At 50.2% G+C, this 10685-nt stretch overlaps 1 protein-coding gene and 1 long non-coding RNA gene across 7 annotated transcripts; both read left to right on the top strand.

Moving 5' to 3' along the window:
- Positions 1-1323: 1323 nt before the first annotated feature.
- LOC121087650 lies at positions 1324-3899 on the top strand. 6 transcript variants are annotated; one of them, XR_005827956.1, is made up of 4 exons: positions 1324-1368; positions 2919-3014; positions 3182-3330; positions 3429-3478. It is a non-coding gene; the product is annotated as an uncharacterized LOC121087650 (long non-coding RNA). The 6 variants fall into 6 exon arrangements; XR_005827997.1 differs by lacking the exon at positions 1324-1368 and adding an exon at positions 1944-1984; XR_005828037.1 differs by lacking the exon at positions 1324-1368 and adding an exon at positions 1959-1991.
- Positions 3900-4488: 589 nt separating this feature from the next.
- LOC121087462 (discs overgrown protein kinase-like) lies at positions 4489-8381 on the top strand. The gene is made up of 5 exons (XM_040592541.1): positions 4489-4492; positions 6170-6217; positions 7764-7859; positions 8027-8175; positions 8334-8381. The coding sequence occupies exons 1-5, from the start codon at positions 4489-4491 to the stop codon at positions 8352-8354; spliced, it is 318 nt and encodes a 105-aa protein (XP_040448475.1). The 3' UTR covers positions 8355-8381.
- Positions 8382-10685: the final 2304 nt, after the last annotated feature.

Here is a 10685-nt window from a genome sequence, read left to right as displayed (position 1 = left end):
TCCCCGGCAGCGACGGCGGTCAGCGGGCTCCTCACGGTGCTGCCTATTTTGGGCTGGTTTTTTTTTTTTTTTTTTTTTTTTTTATCTCGGGGCTGCGCCGCTACCTCAGCGCGGGGGCGAGGAGCGGCGGCGGGGGGCGGCCCCGGTGCTCGCCACTTGTGGGGGCCTGGCGGGGCCCGGGAGAGGGGGGGGTCGGCCCGCGGCGACCTGCCGCCCCCCCCGCCGCCTCTGGGCTGCCCGGGCCGCCGCCGCAGCTCTGCGCGGGGCTTTGTCTTTCCCCCAGCCGCCGGCCTGAGCCGCGGCAGCGGGCTGACTGGAAGCGCCCTGCAAGTCTGACGTGGGTATCGCTGCCGTGCATGTTGTCTGCCTGTCTACCGACCGTTCCTGCCTCTTGTTCTGCTGGGGTTATTCCTTTGGGTAACGCGTTGGGCTCCGAATGGAGTGCATCCTGACTTCCTCCTGACCCCTGCGAGACGTTACCGGTGTTTGCCTTCCTCGTGTTTCACAGGGCCTCGGCTGTCGTGTGCGGAGAAGCTGTCAGCCTTGTCAGAAGAGAGCGTGAAGCCAGCAAGCGCATCGTGGTGCTTCGGGACCAAGCTGATACCGCAGGCATCCGTCTTTTGTTTGCGAAAAGGGATCGCGAGGAAACGTGCCGGTGTCGGAGGGGGAAGAGGTAGGAGGCAGCTTTCAACCGCTTTTAGGCTTAACTCCTGTGTTCCTGAGAACGGTTCTGGCCTTTGAGGGGTTTGCTTTTGGCTTTTTGCCTTAAGCCCGTCCTCCGTCACCGCTGTCGGCGTGCGCCGAGCCGCTGCTTAGGGAACGGTGGCGGTCCAGGCTGTGTGCGTGCCGACCGTCCTCGAGGCTATAGCTGTGTTCTACCCTATAAAAAGCTTTCCGTAATACCGTGCTTCCGTTAGGACGCAATTTTCTCGAGTTCCCCCCCACCTCAGGGTGATTTTCCCACACACCTGCAGGCAGCAGGACTAACGTCATCTCCTTTTGCCCGCTTGGGCTCGGACTAAAATCCCTTCCCTGGCTATTCTTTAGCTTGTACAGCCTTTGAGCCTTCCCTCGGGCCTGGCTGATGGTCCTTTGCCATTTCACCCCGTTCACAGCCAGCGTGAGTTTCGGTACCGACTATGTCAACGAATTTCAGCTGCACGACAAACCTGCTTTTTTGTCAATTAAATTAAACTCAGCCTTTTAATTGCTTTCGAAGGGAACTACAGGAGATCCTGTCGGCGTGGTGGCCTAGCGTAAGCGATGATGGAAAGGCGCATCGGATGTGACCTCCGTGTCAGCTCGGTGTGCCTCAGACAGACTGCCTTTGGCACTCCGTGGCGTGCTGCGCAGCTCCGGAAATTAACGGTAGGGGAAAAAAAAATGGGCGAAAATGACAGTCACGTAGAAACACGAGTTGGGAAGAAATGCTATACGTGAGGGCTTTCCGTTGGGCGAGGCAGCTGATCTTGCTTGTGGATCTTTGGGGTACGAGCCTGATGCCGAGCAGCTCGTTTTTCATTTGACGTGCCTGGAGTTGTTTTCAAAGGGATGGAAGAGAAGCTTATGAAATAGGATAGGTTACTGAGTCTTCCTAAAACGCTCACGACAGTTATGTATAAAGCCGAAGCGAAGGACGAGGGAATAAAGTTCTGTGCTTTCTATAGTAAATACGGTACGCTTAAAAGTGATCTCCGTGCAGGGTCCTAGTTGTTTCTGTTTTTAAAATCAGAAAGAAGTTTAAGAAGTCTCAGCGGTTAGTCGTGCGGGAAATAAATGGCTCTTCCGCAAAAAATTCCACGGCAGCAAGGCTCTTTGAACGATTCTTCTCGCAATCGATTCCGACTACAGCCAGTTCATGGTTTAATGTCGAGGTGTATGCTTGCTCTCCTCTAAAGCAGTATTTCATTTGCATTTCAGTCCTGTGGGTCATGACAAATTTGGGAAGAACCCGAAGGAAACTTTTCATCCTGGGACACAGAAGGTAGGAGGTGAGTTGTTTTTTGGGTTTTTTTTTTTTTTTGAGTGGGGTTTTTTTTTTTGTTTGTTTTGTTCCAACTACAGCCAGTTCATGGTTTAATGTCGAAGTGTATGCTTGCTCTCCTCTAAAGCAGTATTTCATTTGCATTTCAGTCCTGTGGGTCATGACAAATTTGGGAAGAACCCGAAGGAAACTTTTCATCCTGGGACACAGAAGGTAGGAGGTGAGTTGTTTTTTGGTTTTTTTTGGGTTTTTTTTGAGTGGGTTTTTTTTTTTTGTTTGTTTGTTTTGTTTCTGTTTGGGGTTTTTTTTTGGTTGGTCGGTTGTGGCTTTTTATTCTTTTCTGGAAAAATAAGTCGTTACGTAGAAATGCTAGCGGTTTGTTTCTTTCTGTAGCAGGATGATAATGAGGAGTAGAGTTACAGGTAGAAAATCGGCTGTCTTTGTCAGTTGAAGTGGCTACTTTGAAATTGAACAAATACAGGAGTACATTAACGGGGGGTTTTGCGCTGTGTCTTCGGTACCGGTGTGCTAAAGATGTCGTTTTGTTTACGGGATTTATCGGCTGTCGAAGAGCAAGAGGTAAATGTAAACTTTTCACTCCTAGCACTGGCTCGGTGACGTATACCGACCTCGATATCAATTGCTTATTGCAGTGAAAAACTGCGGCGTTTCTGTGAAACGTCTGAGATCGAAAATCATTTCAGGCACTGGCATAACCTATCATACTAATAGATGACCAACTTTGGTAATGTCATCAAAAAATCGTAATCTGTGATGGAAAGCAGTGTATGAGGTATCTGCTACTTGAGCATGTAATGGAGCTGGTACGAAGCGTATGTTGCCGTGCGTAGGTCGTATACAAAAGATGTATATAACAGTCCTTAGAGGAGTCCTTATTTGAGGTCTTTTGTTTGATTGTCTGTTTGTCCTGTAGTTTTTGGTTTTCTTTCTCCGGGACCTGTGAATTTTGAATTTGGAGTCCTGCATGCCAAGGACGGGCAGCTTACAGGTGAGGAAACGTTCGGCGCCGGTGAGTTTTTCACCTTTGTCTTGGCTGAGGCTTGCATAAGATGCTGAGCTTCACTGCGAGTACAAACATTCACGGTCCTGACCCTCTTAGACTTCGTCTTGGGAGCCTTGAAGGCTTGTATACCAATCGAATCGTTACACTGAATAAACCGTTTCTTTTTTTTCTAGCGGGCGTTCCCAGAATGAAGCGGTGTGGAGCTGAAGGGGACTACGATTTCACGGTGACGGAGCCATTTGGACCGAGTCTTGAAGATCTCTTCGGTGTTTGTTCAAGGAAACTTAGTCTCGAGACAGTCCTCTTGCTCGCTGGCGAAACGGTAGGAAACTGCTTTGTTGATCTTGACGGTGCAGTCTGTTGGAAAATAAAGATTCCTTGAGAGATCAGAACCACATACGTTGTTTCTCTGATGTAAAGGTGAACGGGCCTGTGTCGTTCAAGGAAAGACTCAACGTTGGTTTTGTTTCTCTGAAACACAAAGTGCCCCATCTAAAGTGATTACAGAGTCTGAATTGATTTTTAAAAAGCAGAGACTCGTGCCGTTTGCAAACCGCCTGTCGCACTGCTCAAAGACAAAAGACGTTCACCCGAGAAAGTTTTTGGAAACGAATGTCAAATAGACGTGGGGAAAGAGCTGGAGAGGTTTATGTATTGTCTGTCGAATTACCTTCTCTTTAATGCCCTTGCATTTTACAAGAAAAGGTTTCATTGCCTCTTTTATCGTTAAGGCAATGTTGCTGGTGTTTTTATAAGGAAAAAAAAAAGTGTATGCCCTGTCTCTCGAGTGATTCTTTTTTTTTTTTTTTTTTTTTTTTTTCTCTTTCTCTCTAGACTGGTGGAATTGAATATGTTCACTGGAAGAACTTGATCCAGCGAGATGTGAAGCCGGGCCGTGGGCAGAGTTCCCTTCTCGATTCCATTCGTATAATAAAGGGTGCAGTCTGTTAGCTAGGCTGGCTGCAGTACCCAATTTTTTTCGCCAGGCGGCAGCAGGGGCGCCGGCTGCAGTACCCATTTTTTTTCGCCAGGCGGCAGCAGTAGCGCCGCCCTGCAGAGTAAGGGCAGCGCATGCGCAGACCGGGCTTGAAGCCAAAGGGGGCGGGGTTTGGGGCGGCGCCGCATGCGTATGACGCAATTCCGCTTCTGCGCATGCGCAGAAGGGTTACTGGCAAAACTAAGGGCAGCGCATGCGCAGTGCCGGCTTGAAGCCAAAGGGGGCGGGGTCTCCGGCGGCGTCGCATGCGTATGACGCAATGCCGCTTCTGCGCATGCGCAGAAGGGTTACTGGCAAAACTAAGGGCAGCGCATGCGCACTGCCGGCTTGAAGCCAAAGGGGGCGGGGTCTCCGGCGGCGTCGCATGCGTATGACGCAATGCCGCTTCTGCGCATGCGCAGAAGGGTTACTGGCAAAACTAAGGGCAGCGCATGCGCACTGCCGGCTTGAAGCCAAAGGGGGCGGGGTCTCCGGCGGCGTCGCATGCGTATGACGCAATTCCGCTTTTTTCCCGTGCGCAGAAACGGCTTGACCCCTAGGGGCGGGGCTTCGGCCTCGCACGTACGGGCTACGCAGACGGCCCCGGAAGTGGGGTTCTTTTCCAGCCCGCGCGGCGCGCCGGCGCGCCCGTGGCGGTGCGGAGCCTTCGCCGGGAGCCTGGAAGACTTTCGGGCCGGGTCGTGCGGCGGCGCGCTGGGTGAGCGCTCGGCCTGAGGGCGGCCGGGCGGGGGGGGATGTGGCGGGCCGGCGCTCGGCCGCGGCGGGGAGCGCCTGGTGCCGGCGGCGGGCGGGCTGAGGCGGGCGGCCCGGCCCGGGACCGGCGGGGCTGCCGGCCGTTCTCGTCTCCCCGGCAGCGACGGCGGTCAGCGGGCTCCTCACGGTGCTGCCTATTTTGGGCTGGTTTTTTTTTTTTTTTTTTTTTTTTTGTCTCGGGGCTGCGCCGCTACCTCAGCGCGGAGGCGAGGAGCGGCGGCGGGGGGCGGCCCCGGTGCTCGCCACTTGTGGCGGCCTGGCGGGGCCCGGGAGAGGGAGGGGTCGGCCCGCGGCGACCTGCCGCCCCCCCCGCCGCCTCTGGGCTGCCCGGGCAGCCGCCGCAGCTCTGCGCGGGGCTTTGTCTTTCCCCCAGCCGCCGGCCTGAGCCGCGGCAGCGGGCTGACTGGAAGCGCCCTGCAAGTCTGACGTGGGTATCGCTGCCGTGCATGTTGTCTGCCTGTCTACCGACCGTTCCTGCCTCTTGTTCTGCTGGGGTTATTCCTTTGGGTAACGCGTTGGGCTCCGAATGGAGTGCATCCTGACTTCCTCCTGACCCCTGCGAGACGTTACCGGTGTTTGCCTTCCTCGTGTTTCACAGGGCCTCGGCTGTCGTGTGCGGAGAAGCTGTCAGCCTTGTCAGAAGAGAGCGTGAAGCCAGCAAGCGCATCGTGGTGCTTCGGGACCAAGCTGATACCGCAGGCATCCGTCTTTTGTTTGCGAAAAGGGATCGCGAGGAAACGTGCCGGTGTCGGAGGGGGAAGAGGTAGGAGGCAGCTTTCAACCGCTTTTAGGCTTAACTCCTGTGTTCCTGAGAACGGTTCTGGCCTTTGAGGGGTTTGCTTTTGGCTTTTTGCCTTAAGCCCGTCCTCCGTCACCGCTGTCGGCGTGCGCCGAGCCGCTGCTTAGGGAACGGTGGCGGTCCAGGCTGTGTGCGTGCCGACCGTCCTCGAGGCTATAGCTGTGTTCTACCCTATAAAAAGCTTTCCGTAATACCGTGCTTCCGTTAGGACGCAATTTTCTCGAGTTCCCCCCCCACCTCAGGGTGATTTTCCCACACACCTGCAGGCAGCAGGACTAACGTCATCTCCTTTTGCCCGCTTGGGCTCGGACTAAAATCCCTTCCCTGGCTATTCTTTAGCTTGTACAGCCTTTGAGCCTTCCCTCGGGCCTGGCTGATGGTCCTTTGCCATTTCACCCCGTTCACAGCCAGCGTGAGTTTCGGTACCGACTATGTCAACGAATTTCAGCTGCACGACAAACCTGCTTTTTTGTCAATTAAATTAAACTCAGCCTTTTAATTGCTTTCGAAGGGAACTACAGGAGATCCTGTCGGCGTGGTGGCCTAGCGTAAGCGATGATGGAAAGGCGCATCGGATGTGACCTCCGTGTCAGCTCGGTGTGCCTCAGACAGACTGCCTTTGGCACTCCGTGGCGTGCTGCGCAGCTCCGGAAATTAACGGTAGGGGAAAAAAAATGGGCGAAAATGACAGTCACGTAGAAACACGAGTTGGGAAGAAATGCTATACGTGAGGGCTTTCCGTTGGGCGAGGCAGCTGATCTTGCTTGTGGATCTTTGGGGTACGAGCCTGATGCCGAGCAGCTCGTTTTTCATTTGACGTGCCTGGAGTTGTTTTCAAAGGGATGGAAGAGAAGCTTATGAAATAGGATAGGTTACTGAGTCTTCCTAAAACGCTCACGACAGTTATGTATAAAGCCGAAGCGAAGGACGAGGGAATAAAGTTCTGTGCTTTCTATAGTAAATACGGTACGCTTAAAAGTGATCTCCGTGCAGGGTCCTAGTTGTTTCTGTTTTTAAAATCAGAAAGAAGTTTAAGAAGTCTCAGCGGTTAGTCGTGCGGGAAATAAATGGCTCTTCCGCAAAAAATTCCACGGCAGCAAGGCTCTTTGAACGATTCTTCTCGCAATCGATTCCGACTACAGCCAGTTCATGGTTTAATGTCGAGGTGTATGCTTGCTCTCCTCTAAAGCAGTATTTCATTTGCATTTCAGTCCTGTGGGTCATGACAAATTTGGGAAGAACCCGAAGGAAACTTTTCATCCTGGGACACAGAAGGTAGGAGGTGAGTTGTTTTTTGGGTTGTTTTTTTTTTTGAGTGGGTTTTTTTTTTTGTTTGTTTTGTTCCAACTACAGCCAGTTCATGGTTTAATGTCGAAGTGTATGCTTGCTCTCCTCTAAAGCAGTATTTCATTTGCATTTCAGTCCTGTGGGTCATGACAAATTTGGGAAGAACCCGAAGGAAACTTTTCATCCTGGGACACAGAAGGTAGGAGGTGAGTTGTTTTTTGGGTTTTTTTGGGTTTTTTTTGAGTGGGTTTTTTTTTTTGTTTGTTTGTTTTGTTTCTGTTTGGGGTTTTTTTTTGGTTGGTCGGTTGTGGCTTTTTATTCTTTTCTGGAAAAATAAGTCGTTACGTAGAAATGCTAGCGGTTTGTTTCTTTCTGTAGCAGGATGATAATGAGGAGTAGAGTTACAGGTAGAAAATCGGCTGTCTTTGTCAGTTGAAGTGGCTACTTTGAAATTGAACAAATACAGGAGTACATTAACGGGGGGTTTTGCGCTGTGTCTTCGGTACCGGTGTGCTAAAGATGTCGTTTTGTTTACGGGATTTATCGGCTGTCGAAGAGCAAGAGGTAAATGTAAACTTTTCACTCCTAGCACTCGCTCGGTGACGTATACCGACCTCGATATCAATTGCTTATTGCAGTGAAAAACTGCGGCGTTTCTGTGAAACGTCTGAGATCGAAAATCATTTCAGGCACTGGCATAACCTATCATACTAATAGATGACCAACTTTGGTAATGTCATCAAAAAATCGTAATCTGTGATGGAAAGCAGTGTATGAGGTATCTGCTACTTGAGCATGTAATGGAGCTGGTACGAAGCGTATGTTGCCGTGCGTAGGTCGTATACAAAAGATGTATATAACAGTCCTTAGAGGAGTCCTTATTTGAGGTCTTTTGTTTGATTGTCTGTTTGTCCTGTAGTTTTTGGTTTTCTTTCTCCGGGACCTGTGAATTTTGAATTTGGAGTCCTGCATGCCAAGGACGGGCAGCTTACAGGTGAGGAAACGTTCGGCGCCGGTGAGTTTTTCACCTTTGTCTTGGCTGAGGCTTGCATAAGATGCTGAGCTTCACTGCGAGTACAAACATTCACGGTCCTGACCCTCTTAGACTTCGTCTTGGGAGCCTTGAAGGCTTGTATACCAATCGAATCGTTACACTGAATAAACCGTTTCTTTTTTTTCTAGCGGGCGTTCCCAGAATGAAGCGGTGTGGAGCTGAAGGGGACTACGATTTCACGGTGACGGAGCCATTTGGACCGAGTCTTGAAGATCTCTTCGGTGTTTGTTCAAGGAAACTTAGTCTCGAGACAGTCCTCTTGCTCGCTGGCGAAACGGTAGGAAACTGCTTTGTTGATCTTGACGGTGCAGTCTGTTGGAAAATAAAGATTCCTTGAGAGATCAGAACCACATACGTTGTTTCTCTGATGTAAAGGTGAACGGGCCTGTGTCGTTCAAGGAAAGACTCAACGTTGGTTTTGTTTCTCTGAAACACAAAGTGCCCCATCTAAAGTGATTACAGAGTCTGAATTGATTTTTAAAAAGCAGAGACTCGTGCCGTTTGCAAACCGCCTGTCGCACTGCTCAAAGACAAAAGACGTTCACCCGAGAAAGTTTTTGGAAACGAATGTCAAATAGACGTGGGGAAAGAGCTGGAGAGGTTTATGTATTGTCTGTCGAATTACCTTCTCTTTAATGCCCTTGCATTTTACAAGAAAAGGTTTCATTGCCTCTTTTATCGTTAAGGCAATGTTGCTGGTGTTTTTATAATGCCTGCAGTATCCAACTTTGGCCGCCAGGTGACAGCAGTGCGCCACCAATCATGTGCTGAGAACTCGCCTTCACCAGAAGCAATGCTGCCAATTATTGGCTACCTGGGTCTTTATCTCTTACCATGTCGGAGCCTGTCCTCCCATAAGGAGGTGCTGCCACTCACAGGAGACCTGATCCACCACTTTGTCCTGGAGCAGTTCCATATTCCCCCGAGGAAATGCTGTCTCTGATTAAACACCTGGCCCATCACTCTGGCCTGAAAAAGGGCCTGCCCTCCCCAGAAATAATGCTGCTTCTCAGTGGTTACCTGGAGATTTTTCTCTTACCATATTGGAGCCTGTTCTCCCACTTGCGAGATGCTGCCTCTCACAAGAGGCCTGGTCCACCACTTTGTCCTGGAGTAGTCCTGCACTTTCCCAAAAAAATGCTGTCTCTTGCTGGATGCCTAGCCCATCATTCTGTCCTGAAAAATTGCCCACCCTCCCCAGAAGAAATGCTGCTGCTAACTGGCTACCTGGGGTTTTTTCTCTTACCATTGTGGAGCCTGTTCTCAGATCAGGCATTTTGCCTTTCACAGGAAACCTTGTCTGCCACTCTGTCCTGGAGTAGCCCCACATTCTCCTAGAGGAAATGCTGTCTCTGACTGGATACTTGGCCCATCACTCTGTCCTAAAATAAGTACCCGTCCTCCCCAGAAGTAAGGATGCCAATAATTGACTACCTGTGGCCTGCCAGAAGAATGCTGCTCAGCAGTGATTGCTGGCCTTCAGTTATAGGTACTGTACATAGGTGTCTCTGTTACCTGGAGACATTTTCAGCAATTTTCACTTGGTTCTAGGCACTATAGTAATAATTTCAGCAATTATACTTAGGTCTGCTGTGTTAGTTACAGATATTTAGCAAACCACGTAACGGCCAGGCACTGCCATAAAGAACTACAAGCTACTATGCTCAGACCTTTAGTGGTCATCACGAAGCAGGACCAGAGAAGAGAAGGTAAATGACACTGATTGGTCCTGATCAGAAAGCTTGATCAATGGGCGGCTTTGCAATGTCCTTGCCGGAGCTGTGAGTAGTAACCCATGACCTGCAGACTACTGATGGAAAGGGGGAATGCTGACCTGTAGGCAGCCTTTGGTAGATGACATTCCAAGACACCACACTGTTCCCTCTGTATACTCACACCTACACTTTTTGGTTTAAATCAAAGGCATGGAAACTCTTACTCAGCTGTGACCAACAGTTCTGGTCTTATGTTCAGCCCTCCTCCTGCTGCAAAGGCTGAGACTGTAGGAAAAAAATGTTTCCATTCCCATAGCAGCAGTGCAGCTTCCTCCACATGTACAAGGTTATGCATCTCAGCAGAAATCAACAAAGCTTGCTCTTAGGAACACAACTAAAACCCACTGCCTCTGCCACTGTGCCCTAAGCCTTCATTGCCTTAAGAAACTCAACATGACCTACACAATCCACATCTCAATCTGTACGTGTGGTCCAACACCCCAATAGAGAGCACTGCTTCCTCCCCTGTCTCTGGCTGCCAGCCCTTGTCCGAGCTGCTCTTGTGTACTTCTGCTACTAGTTCTGCCCAGTCTATCAGGATAGCCCCAACTGCAAGGCTGCACAGCACATTCCCTATCACATGCAGCAAGGATGGCACTACTCTCATTTTCTTCATTCTAGCATGTACACCACAGCACAGCTCTTCCTCTCATACAGGAGATTGCAGGGAACCATGATTATCTCAGCACTGCTGCAGGACAAATCACAGGGATCACATGCATGACAGGGAGAGAAATAGCCAAAGCTCCCCAATGTTCAGTACAAAGATCCCTTCCAATTTTTTGTCTGTAGTGCTCTACAAGGATTTCACATGCAAAACAACACATACTCACCCATTTTTCACAGGAAAACTCTGGTACCACATCCTGACACATAAAATATTTTGCTGTTATTTGATCACTTTCTACACAGCAGGATTCAGAGCTTCGTGGTGTAGGGAGGAATACGCTACCTGTGCTACCCATATGAAGAAGGGTGAAATGGTCCATCAGCTTCATAATGCACTTATTCT

Source organism: Falco naumanni, chromosome 1, assembly GCF_017639655.2.
Source record: "Falco naumanni isolate bFalNau1 chromosome 1, bFalNau1.pat, whole genome shotgun sequence".
Classification (NCBI taxonomy): Eukaryota; Metazoa; Chordata; class Aves; order Falconiformes; family Falconidae; genus Falco; species Falco naumanni.
Note: the sequence above shows the minus strand (reverse complement) of the source record. Positions and strands in the feature narration are given on the sequence as shown.

Bases quoted from the DNA above. Each gene is read 5' to 3' on its own strand.
- LOC121087462 (XM_040592541.1), top strand. The intron at 6,218-7,763 runs GTAGGGGAAAAA...TTTGTCCTGTAG, and splicing joins CGCAGCTCCGGAAATTAACG to TTTTTGGTTTTCTTTCTCCG. The intron at 8,176-8,333 runs GTAGGAAACTGC...TCTCTGAAACAC, and splicing joins TCTTGCTCGCTGGCGAAACG to AAAGTGCCCCATCTAAAGTG.